Genomic DNA, 16,992 nt, shown 5'->3' with positions numbered 1-16,992 from the left:
CTACTCACCAAGGTAGAATGTAGACCACTGTCTTTATAAACTGTGTTATGCCAATTGAGCTAGATGTTCCCCGAGACCATGGTCCCAACAGGTGTGGGCTTAATTTTGTGACTCACTGCTAAAGAATAGAATGTATCAGAACTGATGGGTTGTCACTTCTGATATTAGGTTATAAAGACTGCCGCTTCTATCTAGGGTGCTTTCAATCTTAACTCTCCCGTGGATCACTCTCGCCCTAGAGGTAGTCAACTGTCCTGCTATGAGGGAGCCTTGTGGAGAGGGAGCAAAGGTTGTGAACAGCCACATGAACAATCTTGGAAATGGATCCTCCTCCAGTCAAGTCTTGAGAGTACCACAGCCAGCCAACAGCTTGACTGCAACCTTATAAGAGACCTTAAGCCTTAACTGATGGGCGGCAGTTGTGTTAGTAAGCAGGACTCAAACTACAAGATTGGATTGTGTCCTGAGGCAACTAAGTTGTACCCAGATTCTTGACCCACAGAAATGGTGAGAGAGTAAATGTTTATTTTTTTAAGGTGCTAGGTTTTGGAGGCATTTGATACACAGCAATAGATAACTATTGCAAAGGAAAAAATACTGCATTGCTACTTTCAGAACCAGGAAAATGCCTGATAGTGCAGCCCTGGGTGGGTAATGGGATAAGTGACATTAGAAGAAGCCTGATGGGCTCTGAGGACAAGGAGGCCTCAGGAACTGGAAATGTCTTTGAGGGTGAATACAAGCTTTAACTGAGTGAGAGCATGAGACTAATGATGAAAGAGTTATGGTCAGGATATTGAGATATTTTCCAACTCAGTTGTTCAAAATTATTTATTCTTTAATTTGTCTTGGGTTCAGATAGTATGAGTATCATCCATTGAGCTTTTTAATTTTTAGTACACATGACTTTGATTTTATTTGGCTTTTTCCCATGTAAAATCAGGTCATGTCTCTGGTTTCCTTCCATAATAAGGTGTTCAGAAAAAAAATACTGAGCAAGGATCAAGGGAAATCCCTTTTTATTGACTGTCATGGATTGAATTATGTTCCCCCAAAAATGTGTTTATCAATTTGGCTGGGCCATGATTCCTAGTATTGTGTGATTTTCCTGTATGTTGTAAATCCTGCCTCTATGATTTTAATGAGGGAGGATGGGTGGCAGTTGTGTTAGTAAGGCAGGACTCAATCTACAAGATTGGATTGTGTCCTGAGGCAATCTCTTGATATATAAAAGAGAGAAGTGAGCAGAGAGACCCGGGGACCTCATACCACCAAGAAAGCAGTGCCAGGAGCAGAGCAGGTCCTGTGGACCTAGGGTCCCTGTACGGAGAAGCTCCTAGTCTGGGAGAACATTGATGAGAAGGCCAACAGAGAGAGAAAGCCTTCCCCTGGAGCTGACGCCCTGAATTTGGACTTTTACCATACTTTACTGTGAAGAAATAAATTTCTCTTTGTTAAAGCTATCCACTTATGGTATTTCTGTTATAGCAGCACTAGATGACTAAGACATTGACAGACCCGCAAGTAAATAAATCAGAACTTTTATAACGCAGTGAGTAAATGTTTTAGAAAGCCATGCTTAATAAAAAAGTTAGAAAGAATTTCCAAAGAAGGCTTTTATTGTTCTACTAAAGATATTTCAGTGAGTAGGTATTACCTGTCTGGTTTATCAGCTCACTTCTACTGGGGTCCTGGTCCTCAAGTTTTTGTAAAAGTCCGAGCACAACTGAAGACTCCACACTTCTTTTGATTTTGCCCACCAGTTCCTTGCTTCTCCCTATTGGCCCTGTGACTTTCCTGTCACCCACAGTATGATTGACAATGATGGCATTCAATGACAACTCTTCCTTTCTCATGTGGGGCACTAGAGGAGGACTTCCTTTATCTACATTAGAAATATAACAGAATGACTGTAAAAAAAACCAAACCCATTGCTGTTGAGTCTATTCTGATTCATAGCAACCCTATAGGACAGAGTACAACTGCCCCATAGGGTTTCCAAGGAGTGGCTGGTGGATTTGAACTGCCAACCTTTTGGTTAACAGCCAAGCTTTTAACCAGTGTGCCACCAGGGCTCCAACAGGATGACCAGCATGATAAAACTCTTAGAACATGGAGAAAGATATAAAGGCTAAAAGCAATTTATGCTTCATTCCCTTCCCTTGCTGTTGCACACAGAAATTATCTCTGTGGAAAGAAATGGTCCAAGTCCTGTTAGAAAGTTTTCCAAGTTCATGTGATCCCAGATTAAAAAAAAGTCATTGTCATCAGGCAAAGCCAAAACTTCTCATGCTGAAGGAGGATTTTCTAATAGTTCTGTAACACATAAAAATCAGTTTCTATCCTTCCTGGAAGAATATGAATATGAATATGTAGTCCCAATCTATGAGCTTTACAAGGGCTCCTATTGCTATGAAGTGGAGATATGAAGAAATGTCCGCTTCTATGTCCCATAACTTATGCTGTTGAAGTCTGATGAGTTACAATAAAAACCACTGACTGAAGAAGCATAATGAAGAGATGAATAAAGAAATGTCAGTGAGTCCAAACTTTTATTTTCTCTATGTTCTCAGGTGACTGGGAACTACTGAACCACGGAGACCAGGTTGAATCGATATCATCCACCAATGACTTTGTCCTCCTGGGCATCTTTTCCCACAGTCCATCTGATCTTGTTCTTTTCTCTGCCGTCATGGTGGTCTTCACAGTGGCCCTCTGTGGGAATGTCCTCCTCATCCTCCTCATCTATATAGATCCTCGACTTCAAACACCCATGTACTTCTTCCTCAGTCAGCTTTCCATCATGGACCTCATGCTGGTCTGTACTAATGTGCCCAAGATAGCAGTCAACTTCCTGTCTGGCAGGAAGTCCATCTCCTTTCTGGGTTGTGGTATACAAATTGGCCTCTTTGTTGCACTTGTGGGTTCTGAGGGGCTCTTGCTAGAACTCATGGCTTATGACCGCTATGTGGCCATTAACCATCTACTCCACTATCCCATCCTCATGAGTCAGAGGATCTGTCTGCAGATTGTTGGAGAATCATGGGTCTTTGGGACAGTAGATGGTTTGATTCAGATGGTGATAGTAATGACCCTCCCCTACTGTGGCTTAAGGGAGGTGAACCACTTCTTCTGTGAGATGCTATCCGTATTGAAGCTTGCCTGTGTAGACACATCCCTTTTTGAGCACCTACTATTTGCTTGCTGTGTCTTCATGCTCTTCCTTCCCTTCTCCAACATCGTGGCCTCCTATGCTCGTATCCTGGGGGCTGTACTCTGTATGTGCTCTACTCAGGCTCGTCAAAAGGCTCTGACCACTTGTTTTTCCCACTTGACAGCTGTCTCCCTCTTCTATGGGGCGGCCATGTTCATTTACCTGAGGCCTAAGCGCTACCGGGCCCCTAGCCATGACAAGGTAGTCTCTGTCTTCTACACAGTACTTACTCTTATGCTCAACCCCCTCATTTACAGCTTGAGGAACCAGGAGGTGAAGGGGGCACTGAGGAAGGTGCTGAGTCATTGTAGGATCAGCATCCAGTACTGAAAGTCAGGGCATCTTACACCTGGCTCTGCCACCTCCTGGTTCTGTGATAAATAACAATGAGTCTCAGTTTACTCATTAGTAATGAGGATCATGACACCTGCCCTACCTCACAGGGATACTGGGAGAGTCACCACAAACTTGGAAATGTCTTTTTAAACCCTAAAGCAGTGCTTTCTAGCTCCAATGACAAACAAGCTTCCCACTCCAAAATCTTTTACACATTGGTTCTTTTGTAAAATATGATCAAAGAGAATGTAGTACTTTGTAAATTGAAGTACTATATACAAGTAAGGCATTGGAATTGTTATCACTTATTATTTAAAACTGAAGTTACTTCTGCTGGAAGAGTGTGCCCTTAGCTCTTCTTGCTAATCTACCATTTATTCAAAGTTTACTATGTGCCAGGCACCCTGCTATGTTCTTTATGTGTATATATAGACACTGCTTGTCTATTTATTTAATGTCTTACACTAGTATAGCCTCACACTAGAGTCTTAGATGAAAAGCTTATTTATGGTAGGAAATTAGCCTGTATAATTCTCTTTGGAGAGTTCCTACGTTTCATCTGTGTAAAAAGGTTTTTCCAAGGAATAAAAAGGTGAAGTCTTTGAAACTCATGAGGAAAGGGGTAAAGACTTGATTATTGTGTATTCACAGTGTCAGACACATGGCGAATTCACGTAAAAGTGCCGCATACATACAATCCTTGTGTAAAAATGTCCACTTTTTATTACTTTAGTTTCTGTACCAGGAAAGTTGGTTAAATGGTTTCTCCTTTCGGGGATCAAGAATGGAACATATATTACAGAATTTGAACTGCCGTTCAAAAATTTATTTGCATCCACCCATCTAAGCTCTTTACCAGTCTTTTGTACATATTTGCAATAAAAGTTATCTTTTTCTGAGGAAAAAATGATCTTTTGAAGGCAGAGGAAAAAGTGAAGACAGAGTCATGTTCTGGGAGTTAGGCTGAACCACAGGAAGGTGTTTGCTCAACTTTCAGGCTTTGGAGATAGCAGAGGGCAGTGGCACTAACAATAACTACAATTCTTTAGACCTTCTATGGGGAGACGAGGTTAAATTGTGTATTCAGTTTAATTCTCACAACAAACATTTCACGGTTCACATCATTATTTCCATTTTACAGATGAGAAAATTATGGCTCAGATTGGTTAAGTCCTTTCCCCTCACTTCCCAGTTTTCCTCTCCACCTTCCCCTGGGAGAGAGATTGTTTGTTGGAGCAGCTTTGTAAGAGGCTCCCATGCCTTGGAGGTGTAACTGCCAGAAAATGGGGACAAAGAAGAGTAGTTTCTGAGGATTTGTAAAAACAGAAGCAAATTTTCTCAGTCACTGCAGAGGGGAGAACAGTGGGTGGGAGTGAGGGGTGGCAGGGAATAAAACCTCTCAGCCAAGAGTGCTGGAACTGTATCCTTTCCATACTTATTCAATCTGTATGCTGAACAAATAATCCAAGAAGCTGGAGTATATGAAGAAGAATCAGGCTTCAGGTTTGGAGGAAGACTCATTAACAACCTGCGATATGCAGATGACACAACCTTGCTTGCTGAAAGTAAAAAGGACTTGAAGCATTACTGATGAAGATCAGTATGGATTATACCTCAGCATAAAGAAAACAGAAATCCTCACAACCGGGCCAATAAGCAACATCACGATAAATGGAGAAAAGAATGAAGTTGTGAAGGATTTCATTTTATTTGGATTCACAATCAATGCCCAGGCAAGCAGCAGTCAAGAAATCAAAGGATACATTGCATTGGGCAAATCTGCTGCAAAAGACCTCTTTAAAGTGTTGAAAAAGAAAGATGTCACTTTAAGGACTAAGGCGTATCTGACCCAAACCACGGTGTTTCAGTTACCTCATATACATGTGAAAAGTGGACAATAAATAAGGAAGACTGAAGAAGAATTGATGCCTTTGAATTATGGTGTTGGCGAAGAATATTGTATATACCATGGACTGCCAGAAGAATGGATAAATATGTCTTGGAAGAAGCACAGACAGAACGCTCATTAAAAACAAGGATGGCGAGACTTCGTCTCACATAGTTTGGACGGTTATTTGGAGGGACCGTTCCCTGGAGAAGAACATCATGCCTGGTAAAGCAGAGGGTCAGCGAAAAAGAGGAAAACCCTTAATGAGATGAACTGACACAGTGGCTACAATAATAGGCTAATTATAATAATAATTGTGAGGATGGCGCAGGACTGGGCAGTGTTTCGTTCGGTTATAAATAGGGTCGCTATGAGTCAGAACCATCTCGATGGCACCTAATAACAGGAACATAACCTCTCCAACATTTGTTATTTTCTGTTTTTTTGATTCGTGCCAGTAATGTTAGGGTGAGATGATATCTCTTCATAGTTTTATTTGCATTTCTCTAATGGTTAGTCGGAAACCCTGGTGGCGTAGTGGTTAAGAACTATGACTGCTAACACAAAGGTCTACATTTAGAATCCACCAGGCGCTCCTTGGAAACTCTACGGGCAGTTCTACACTGTCCTATAGGGTCGCTATGAGTTGGAATCGACTCGATGGCAACGGGTTTTGTTTTAATGGCTAGTCATAGTGAGCATTTCCTCATGTGTCTGTTAGCTGTCTGAATGTCTTCTTTGGTGAAGTGTCTCTTCATATCCTTTGTTCATTTTTTAACTGGATTATTTGTCTTTTTGTTGCTGAGGTGTTGAAGTATTAGGTAGATTTTAGACCTTTATTGGATATGTCGTAGCCAAAAAATTTTTTTCCCAGTCTGTAGGTTCTCTTTTTACTCTTTTGGCGAAGTCTTTTGATGAGCATAAATTTAATTTTTAGAAGATCCCCGTTAGATAGTTTATTTTGTGCTGTTTGTCCATTTTTATTTATGGTTTGTATTGTATTTATGCCATGTATTAGGGCTCTTAGCATTGTCCTTATTTTTTTCTTCCATGATCTTTATCGTTTTAGGTTTTATACTTAGGTCTTTGATCCATTTAGAGTTACTTTTGTGTATGGTGAGAGGTATAGGAACTGTTTCATTTTTTTACAGATGGATATCCAGTTTTGCCAGCACCATTTGTTAAAAAGATTTCCTTTTCCCCATTTAATGGAATTGAGTACTTTGTCAAAGATCAGCTGACCATAGATGAATGGATTTACATCTGGGTTCTCAATTCTGTTACACTGGCCTACGTGTCTTTCGTTGTACCAATACCAGACTGTTTTGACTACTGTGGCTGTATAGTAAGTTCTGAGATCAGGTAGTGTGAGGCCTCCTACTTTGTTCTTTTTCTTCAGTAATGCTTTGCTTATCTGGGGCCTCTTTCCTTTCTGTATAAAATTGGTGATTAGTTTTTCCATCTAGTTAAAGAGTGCCATAGGTATCTGGATTGGGATTGCATTATATCTGTAGATTTCTTTGGGTAGAATTGACATTTTCACAATGTTGAGTCTACCTATCCATGAGCATGGTATGTTTTTCCATTTATGTAGAGCTCTTGGTTTCCTGCAATAGTCTTTTGTAGTTTTCTTTGTATAGGTCTTTTATGTCCCTGGTTAGACTTATTCCTAAGTATTTTATCTTTTTAGGGGCTATTATAAATAGTATTGTTTTCCTGATTTTTTCCTCAAAGTTCTCTCTTTTTTTAAAATTCTTTTATTATACTTTAGATGAAGGTTTATAGAACAGATAGTTTCTCATTAAACAGCACACATATTGTTCCATGACATTGGTTAACAACCCCACAACATGTCAACACTCTCTCTTCTCGAACTTGGGTTCCCTATTACCAGCTTTCCTGTCCCCTCCTGACTTCTAGTCCTTGTCCCTGGGCTGTTGTGCCCCATTAGTCTCATTTTGTTTTATGGGCCTGTCTAATCTTTGGCTGAAGGGTGAACCTCTGGAGTAACTTCATTACTCAGCTAAAAGGGTGTCTGGGGGCCATACTCTTGGTGTTTGTCCAGTCTCTGTCAGGCCAGTAAGTCTGGTCTTTTTTTGTGGGTTAGAATTTTGTTCTACATTTTCTCCAGCTCTGTCCAGGACCCTCTGTTGTGATCTCTGTCAGAGCAGTCAGTGGTGGTAGCTGGCACCATCTAGTTCTACTGGGCTCAGTCTGGTGGAGGTCATGGTAGTTGTGGTCCATTAGTCTTGGACTAATCTTTCCCTTGTATCTTGTTTTCTTCATTCTCCCTTGCTCCCGAAGGAGTGAGACCAGAGGAGTATCTTAGATGGCTGCTTATAGGCACTCGAAGTTCTCTTTGTTAGTGTACAGGAGTCCAACTGATTTTTGTGCATTGATCTTATATTCTTCTACTATACTAAATCTTTCTATTAGTTCCCATAGGTTTTTTTGTGCGGAATCTTTGGGATTCTCTATGTACAGGATCATATCATCTGTGAATAGGGATATTTTACTTCTTCCTTTCCAATTTGGATGCCCTTTAGTTCTTTGTCTTGCCTTATTGCTCTAGCTAGGACTTTCAGCACAATATTAAATAGGAGTGGAGATAAAGTGCATCCTTGTCTTGTTCCTGTTCTCAAGGGGAATGTATTTAGCCTCTCTCCATTAAGAATGACGTTGGCTGTTGGTTTTGTGTAAACCAAACCAAAACCATTGCCATCGAGTCGATTCTGACTCATAGTGACCCTATAGGACAGAGTAGAACTGCCCCAGGGTCTCCAAGGAGAGGCTGGTGGATTGAAACTGCTGACCTTTAGGGTTAGCAGCTGATATCTTCACCACTGCACCATCAGGGCTCCTGGTTTTGTATAGATGCCCTTTATTATGTTGAGAAATTCCCTTCTATTCCTATTTTATTGAAGGTTTTATCAGGAATAGGTGTTGGACTTTATCATATACCTTTTCTCCATCAATTGAGATGATCATGTAATTCTTTTGTTATATTTATGTGTGGATTACATTGATGATTTTCTAATGTTGAACCATCCTCGCATACCTGGTATGAATCCCACTTGGTTGTGGTGTATTATTTTTTTTGATATGATGCTGAATTCTATTGACTAGAATTTTGTTGAGAATTTTTGCATCTATATTCATGAGAGATATTGGTCTATAATTTTCTTTCTTTGTGGCGTCTTTACCTGGCTTTGGTATCATCTTCTCCATTAAATTTTCCAAAAGAATCAATCCATAGTAACCTCCACCTCCCTTGAATCACAACAGACTTATTGTCTGTAAGTTATAAGTCTACAGCTTACACTGTGTTGCTTTATGACATCTCTTATATTACCATTTATTGTATTGAACCGGCTGTACTTGATCATGTACAAACAAGTAAATACCTTTATTTTCATATAATCACTGCTTTTAAATATTATATCTCAATTCTTTCTTCTCCATCTTTTCATGCTATCTCTTGCAGATTCAAGAGTTTTCTCATTACCTGGAGTTGTAAGACTAAGACTCATTTAAGTATTCTAAAATCTAGTCCACTCAAAATCAAAACTTGAACTTCACATCCAAATCAATGTTTCTCCCCTTGCTCTAGCTTATCAGGCCTAACTTGGGACTTGGAGACCCAAAGTAGGGACGGGAGAAGAGTCTGTTAATAGTAATTATATTGCCTATCTTTTAAGATTTTAAAGGCTGCAAAGGTATTCTTTGAAATATCCATACTTCTCAAATAAATTACTAGGATGCCTGAACTTGTACCTTGTTCTTTTTCTTCTTTTTTTAAAACTATCTTGTATAGAGTCATTCTCTTTTAATATGTGAGTCTAATTTAAAAAAATACATTTTTGGAGTTGCTAAATGTATTCAAATTATTCCTCTGATTTTAGTACTATCATGAAAGTCATAGCTGTCATATAAATATACATGAGATGTCAATATAAATGTATCCTTGCTGAAAATTCTTTTTTAATGCTCATCTTTTTTAAAATTTCTTATTTTTTAGAAAAGCATACTAAAGTATTTACCGATGAAATTATATGACTTCTGAAATATGTTTCTAAATAATCCAGAGTTTGGTGGAGATTGGGTGGGAAATGTAGATGAAATAATGTTGGCTGTGAGTTGATAATTGTTACATCTAAGTAATGGATACATAGAAGTTTATTATGCTATTCTCTATGATTTCAGATATGTCTGAAATTTTCCATAATAAGAAAAATCTAAAAGTTCACTCTAGTCTGGTTGAGTAAACTATAAAATACTCATATAATGGAGTACTATGCAACTATAAAGAAGGAAAATGAAATATCTCTAACTACTGCCAAGGAGTAATCTTCAAGATATAACATTGAGTGAAAAAAGTAAGATGCAAACAATATATGTAGTATGCTATGTCTTGTGTAAGAAAGGAGGATAACTGTGTGTGTGTGTGTGTGTGTATACATTCAATAAAAAACAACCAAAAACTAATTAGAATGGTTACCTATAGGAAGAGGGAAGAAATGTGGGGAGGAAGAAGAGATAGAAAATAGGCACCTTTGAGCGTACCCTATTTTATAGTTTGCACTTTGATAAATGTTTTACATAATTAAAAATCAAAAATAAAATTTTTCAGTCATGGTGGATTAGTTTGTATCAGAACAACCTTCTCAATGAAAACAATTAGAGAAGGTGGATAAAAGAAAAATAAACAAATCTTTCTGAAAGCAGCATAAGCATAAAAAAGCAGACGTGCTTGAGGGGCTAGGATCCTAGACAGAAGGGGAGTGTTTGGAGATGAAGTAGACATTCTGCAATGCTTTTCTTCTCAAGGCATTTGCTAATTCATAAATCGTTCAGGACACAATGGCTTGAAAGCTGAGCAGAGATTTTGGCTACCTCATAGATCTGGGAGACAACATTTGGAGTTCATAGTCCTCAAAAACACCCCAGACTTCCAGTTGAGACCCCAGACAGACAATTCCCTAAGAGTACTAACTAACCAGAAATAGTGAAATCCTCATAAAAACTGAACTCTGCTTCACACAGATCAGTCATAGACTGGGTTAAGCAAATACGCTGCTAATCTAACTGCCCAACAAAAGGGAAAGCAAATCCTCACTGGAGGAAGAAAATATCACACATAGCGTCAATTTATCTCTATAATTTTTAATTCACAATGTCTGTCATTAAAGAAAAAATTACCAGGTATTCCAGGGATAGGACCATATGACCAAAACTCAAGAGAAAAAAACTCCTAGATAATAGAAACAAACTCAAAGGAGATCCACATATTGGCATTGTCACTCATGGACTTTAAAATAACTGTTGTTACTATGGTCTGAGAAAAGAAAACAAGATGGGTGATTTCACCACACAGCTGTAATCTATGAAAAAATGAGATGTTTTAACATCATGCAAGTAGTATGCATTCAACGAATATCTACTGAGAACATAATATATGCCAGACACTGTTGTGGGAGCCCAGGATCCCACTGTTAGCAAAACAGAATCAGGTAACATAGGTTCTACTGGGAAAGCAGAAACATTGAATGAAGAATCTGTGCTTAGTAGGCCCATATCAATAAACTCAGACTGATCCATCTTTATGTTCCTTGCACCATTATCCCATACCCTTAACAGTCATTCCCACACATATTCCCTAGGTTTCTGTGTGTACATATTAGAAAAGTCAAGCAATTTTTTTTGGATTGTAGCATACATCCTTCTGTGTCATACTTTGTACTTCACCTTTTGGGGCTAGCTGGAACTTAAGTCTAGTTATAGGTCTAGAAGCCAAAATGGGTGGTGATGTGTTTTGAGAACATTCAGCATTGTCTTGTAAGGCATCCACCTCAGGTGATGCCCCAGGCAATGACTCAAAGTCTCTTCAGATATAGCTGGGTTAATCTCATCAGATGGGGATAGAGGGGTTAATGGTTTTACTGGGGAGGGTGGCTTAGCTGACAAAGATAGAGAAATCTCTTCAGATGGGAGTGAGAGGGCTGGTTCTGTTGGCAGGAGTGATTCAATAGAATTTAGTGACTCAGTGTTCTCAGCTTCCTGATTATCTGCCCATATGTCCTCACCCCAAGTTTCAGGATCCCATTTCTTCCCAATCAATGCCCTCACTTTAACTTCAGACACTACTCGAGGTTGGGAATTCAGTTGGCATTGTAATTCAGCCACTCTTATGATAGGACTCTGGGTTTGGTTTTTGGCAATGTCTGCTCTGTTACTGCAACAAATAAGGTTTTCCTTCAAGGCACAAGTAGAAACTTTGAGGTTGTTTATGCAGCACTTGGACTTTGACTCTGAAACCCTGAGTTCATCTTTCTTTCAGTGGTTTGTCTAGTGAAAGTAGATTCAACCAACCAACTTCTTTATACTTCTTATTATGACAAAACTGTAGAAAGGTATCAAACATGTGATCACCCAGAGCCTCACCTTTCACCAATACCTGATCTTTTGGTGGTGATATTTTGTGTATTTCTATTGCCCCCTCATGCCATGGATTAGCAGTGTCCTCTTTACTACTGAAAGCAGAGCCATCAACATGTTTAAGACTAACCAGACTTGAAAACCAATTTAGAAAACTCATCATTACAATTTCTTAAAAATCTAGAACCACTCTTGGTCACAAATGTCTTAGACTGGTTCTCTAGAGAAGCAAAACCAGTAAAGTATATAAATATATATATAGATTTATATCAAGGAAATGGCTCACAAGGTTGTAGAGGCTGGAAAGTCCTAAGTCTGGTTGGAGGCTTCTCTCAACTCATGTAGCTGCAGGGGGCTGGCACACCCAGGATCTGCAGGTCTAACAGCAGGGCTCTGACTCACAGGCTGTGGAGACCAATGCATCCCAAGATCGGCAGGCAAGATGGCAGGTAAGCTGCTACCTCGAGTCCCAAGAACCAGAGGTCAGACAAACAGGAGCCAGCTGCAGGATCTAGAGTGAGCAAAAACCCATGAGCCTTGCCAGAAAGTCCACCTATATTGGATGCAGGCCACACCCTCAAGGGAACTCCCTTTCAACTGATTGGCTACTCACAGCAGATCTCGTCACAGAGGTGATCACATTGTATCAAATCTCGTCATGGAGGTGATCACATCATTATACAACTGCCAAACTACATCACAACTGCCAAACCACTGAGAATCATGGCCCAGGCAAGTTGACACGCAACCTTAATGATCACAGGCAGCAACAGGTGGTGACACCATGAAGGCCTGAGTGTCATCAGGGAAGTGCTGAAATGTGGAGGCAGTGTGGATCATAAGGACAACTTGCCCCCATCCCTGTTGCTGACTGGCCCTATGATTTTCTCCTGACTAGGTTTCCTCACACTGTCCCCACTGCCTTGCTCCCTATCCTGTCCCCAAGCTCCCTCTTTGGGTTTCTTTAATTGTAAACTTGAGATCTCCTATTCCAGGGTTAGAGTTTGGTTGGCTCCCCTGGGAATCATCAGCTTCACCCTCCTCACTCTGTTTCTGTGTTAAGTAGCTGGGTGGGAGTGGGAGACTGCTCTACCACCTGCTGAGAGACAGGGCTTTGGGGGAAAGTGGGCGGGCAGCTGTCTGTGGCTGTGATGCACAGGTCTTGTCTCTGACCCCATCTGCTCTGTGCCATGTTCTTGACCAAGTCTCTTTCCTCTCTTCCCCTTTTGCTGAGAGGAAGCTGTTGTCAGTCTGAGACAGTTTGTCTGACCTAGAGAGTCCACAGTCAGGCTGAGGGATGCATGGGCATCCACAGCCACGCTGACTGGTAGTGGGGGGCTGTGGAAAAGTTCAGAGCTGGGTAGGGGCTTCTGCTTGTCCACTCTGACCCAGTTTGTGCAAACACAGAAAAAAGATGATATGATTTTGATGCTAGAGACTTCCCCACAGGGTTTCTCTGCAGAATTTGTTTTCCTCCAGGTGGTTCACCCAAAGGTGAGTGAGGGTCTCTCTGTCTTTTCCCCCTCATCCTCTTTCTCTGTTTCTTGCAGTTCCTGTTATGGTTTTGCTGGTTCTCTCAGTTTCTATTTATTTACCAGAATTTCCCCTTTCTCCTTTGTCTGCCTCTATTATGCCTTTTTCTTTTTTTGGAAGGGGGCAGTACGGGACATCCACTTTCTGGAGTTTCTTTTTTTTTGTCTCTCTTTTTTAGTCCCCTTCCTTTTATCTACTTCTATTTCTTTTCCTAATATATTTTTAACCTCTCTCTGGATTGGGAGTGGGGGTAGTCAACTGTGGGTTCCTGGATTGAAGAGTTATCTAATAATGCAGGAAGACTAAGGAGTAGAGAGAAAAGAAGGAAAAAGGGCATGTGGAGGGTGCAGATATGGGAAATAGAGTAATAACATCCTAAGAATATTGGAGAGACAAGGAGACTTCTTTTGTGTTGCTTCTAGGGAGCAACATGTAGTCATTAACGAAATACACAGCAGAAAGGACTGAAGTTGGAGAGCAAGAAAAATGAGCAAGTGAGATGCTAGATTAATTTCTTGAGATGTTTTAACATCATGCAAGTAGGATTCATTCAGCAAATATCTACTGAGAACATAATATATGCCAGACACTGTTTTAGGAGCCCAGGATCCCACTGTCAGCAAAATGGAATCAGGGAACATAGGTTCTATTGGAAAAACAGAAAGCAAACAAATCCGTATGAGTAAGATGCATCTTGTCAGATGGCTTTGAGTGCTATGGGAAACATAAGGCAGGGAAGGGGTCAGGGGACAGAGGGATTGCAACTTTAATTAGGGTGTTGAGGGAAGACTGATATGGGACAGAAGGAAGTGAGGGAACAAGGGGGAGAATATCTGGGGAACAGTCTTCCATGACAGGTAAGAGCCGGTGCCAAGCTCTACCCGGGCATGGCATCTGCCTGCTGTGAGGGAGGAACAGGGAGGTTGGGAAGTTGGAGACAAGGAGCTCCATGGAGAGCAGAGGAAAGAAGATCCCAGCGATGATGGAGGCCAGCCAGACAGTCTTGCTTTTATTCTTAAAACATTTTTTGTTTTGTTCTTATTGAGATGGGCTCACTCCACTGTTATGCTGCAAATTAACTGGGAGGGCACGGGAGAAGTCAGGAGGCCAGTTGAGTTAGTGGCTGTCTTAGTTTACTAGTGCTGTCATAGCAAGAAAATACCACAAGTGGGTAGCTTTAAAGAACAGGAATTTATTGTCTTACAGTTTTGGAGGATGTAAGTTCAAACTCAGAGCTTCATTAGGGCTCATCTGTTTTGTCTCTTTCTCAAATATTTTCAACATAACCTTTTGGAGGACACTATTCAACCCATATCAGGTGCCATTGTGATCCTCCAGGGAGCATGGACAATGGCATGGGCAGGATGGCAGCAGGAGAGGAGTGAGAGGTAGTCAGGGGGTGGATATATTTGAAAGAAGAGCCTGCAGAATTTTCCAATGAATTGAGTGCATGTATGGAAGAAAGAGAGCAGTCAAGGAGACACCAAGAGTGTGGCCAGGCAACTACACAGACCTGGATGAGGAAGAAGGTGGGAGGATAGGCGGTTCTCCACAGAAGGACCAAGAGCTCTGTTTGGCCACGTTAGGTGGGATAAACCTCTTGGATATCTGAGGGGAGATGCTAAGAACACAGTGAATATAAGAATCGGAAGCCCAAGGGAGCCATCTGATATAGAGAGACAAATGTTATTAGTCATCAACATAGTATTACTTCTAGTAAACTGATATGTTAGAGCCCTTTTCTGGAAAATTCCACATAATCTTTCTCATCAGAAGCTCATGAGAGCACAGGGATGGGGAACTGGCATAATTATCGTCGTTTCACAGATGATACAACAGCCTCTGGGAGAGGCTAGGAGCACTGGACGAAGCCCACAGTTAGTGGTGACAGAGATGGTTCTTGGACCCAGGGCTCAAATGTCCTTTCTGGCTTTCTGTCGGTTATATTTGCCATTTTTGTAAAGAAAAGTCTTTTCTAGGGAGAGTTACTTGTTGTGTAAGTTTGTGGTGACGAGAGGTAAGTGTGAAAATTGTGAGAAGTGATGAGAGATGAAAGAAAGAGAAAGGAGGACAGACTTTGCCTGCTGAAGGGAGATTATCCAATAGTCTTCTCAAGACTATTTTTATTATATTGGAAATACAAAATAACTTAGTTTCCATCCCTGGCATGGATACACACAAATATAGATATGCAGTCCAATCTATAACCTATCAGGGATCTTATCATCTGTCATGGGACTATGAAAGGGTGTTCTTTTCTATGTCCCAAAGCTTATGTTGCTGAGGTCTGATAAGTTACAAAAAAATGGCTATCTGAAGAGGTAGAATGCAGGGGTAAGTAAAGATAATGTCAGTCATTTCAAGAAATTTTTTTGGACATATTCTCAGGTGACCAGGTACAAATGAACCATGGAGACCTGCTTGAAATGATCTTACAGACATTTTTGTCCTCTTGGGCAACTTTTCCTACAGTGCAACTGATCTTGTTCTTTTCTCTATGGTCATGATGATCTTCACAGCGGTCCTCTGTGGGAATGTCCTACTCATCTCCCTCATCTACATAGATCCTTGACTTCATACACCCGTGTACTTCTTCTTAGTCAGCTTTCCCTCATGGACCTCATGTTGGTATGTAGCATTAGGCCAAAGATGGTGGTCTACTTCCTGTCTGGCAGAAAATCCATCTCCTTTGTAGACTGTGGCATAAAAATTGGCCTTTTTGTCTCTTTTGTGGACTCTGAGGGACTCTTGCTGGGACTCATGGCTTACGACCTCTATGTGGCCATTAGCCACCCACTTCACTATCCCATCCTCATGAGTCAGAGGGTCTGTCTCCAGATTGTTGGAGGATCCTGGGCCTTTGGCATACTAGATGGAATGATCCAGATGGTGGCAGCCATGACCTTCCCTTACTGTGGCTCCAGGAATGTGGACCACTTCTTCTGTGAGGTACCAGCTTTATTGAAGCTGCCCTATGCAGACACATCCCTTTTTGAGAAACTGCTATTTGCTTGCTGTGTCTTCATGCTCCTCCTTCCCTTCGCTATCATCATGGCCTCCTATGCTCACTTTCTGGCTGCTGTGCTCTGTATGCCCTCTGGCCAAGCCCATGAAAAGTCTCTGGCGACCTGTTCCTCCCACCTGACAGCTGTCTCCCTCTTCTATGGGGCGGCCATGTTAATTTACCTGAGGCCTAAGCACTACCGGACCTCTAGCCATGACAAGGTGGTCTCTGTCTTCTACACGATTCTTACTCTTTTGCTCAACCCCCTTATTTATAGCTTGAGGAACCAGGAAGTGATGGGGAACTGAGGAAGGGCCTGGACTATTGTTGGACTGTCAGCCAGCACTGAAGTTCAGGATATCTGGTGCCTGACTCTGCCATCTCTTGGCTGTATAACTTTGGTACATCATTCACCCTTTGTGAGTTTCTGTTTCCTCATCAATAAATGAGAATCATGATACCTGTCCTACCTCGCAAAGGTGTTGTGGAGGTTGCTGCATGTAAATCTAAAGCCCCATGAAGAAGCAATGTATGCTATTATTGATTGTCTATAAAGTCCTTAAACCGAATTCACTCTTCCTA

At 41.0% G+C, this 16,992-nt stretch overlaps 1 protein-coding gene and 1 pseudogene across 1 annotated transcript; both read left to right on the top strand.

Annotated features, from left to right (window-relative positions):
- The first annotated feature begins 2,677 nt into the window (after window positions 1-2,677).
- LOC101344984 (olfactory receptor 2V2-like) lies at window positions 2,678-3,608 on the top strand. Its single transcript, XM_004387192.3, has one exon. It carries the CDS (start codon window positions 2,693-2,695, stop codon window positions 3,542-3,544), a length of 852 nt encoding a protein of 283 aa, XP_004387249.2. The 5' UTR covers window positions 2,678-2,692; the 3' UTR covers window positions 3,545-3,608.
- A 12,376-nt stretch (window positions 3,609-15,984) lies between these two features.
- LOC101344740 (olfactory receptor 56-like) lies at window positions 15,985-16,718 on the top strand (annotated as a pseudogene).
- Window positions 16,719-16,992: the final 274 nt, after the last annotated feature.

Source organism: Trichechus manatus, unplaced genomic scaffold, assembly GCF_000243295.1.
Source record: "Trichechus manatus latirostris isolate Lorelei unplaced genomic scaffold, TriManLat1.0 scaffold00181, whole genome shotgun sequence".
Classification (NCBI taxonomy): domain Eukaryota; kingdom Metazoa; phylum Chordata; class Mammalia; order Sirenia; family Trichechidae; genus Trichechus; species Trichechus manatus.
The sequence above is the reverse complement of the archived record's forward strand: the minus strand, read 5'-3'. Positions and strand labels throughout refer to the sequence as shown.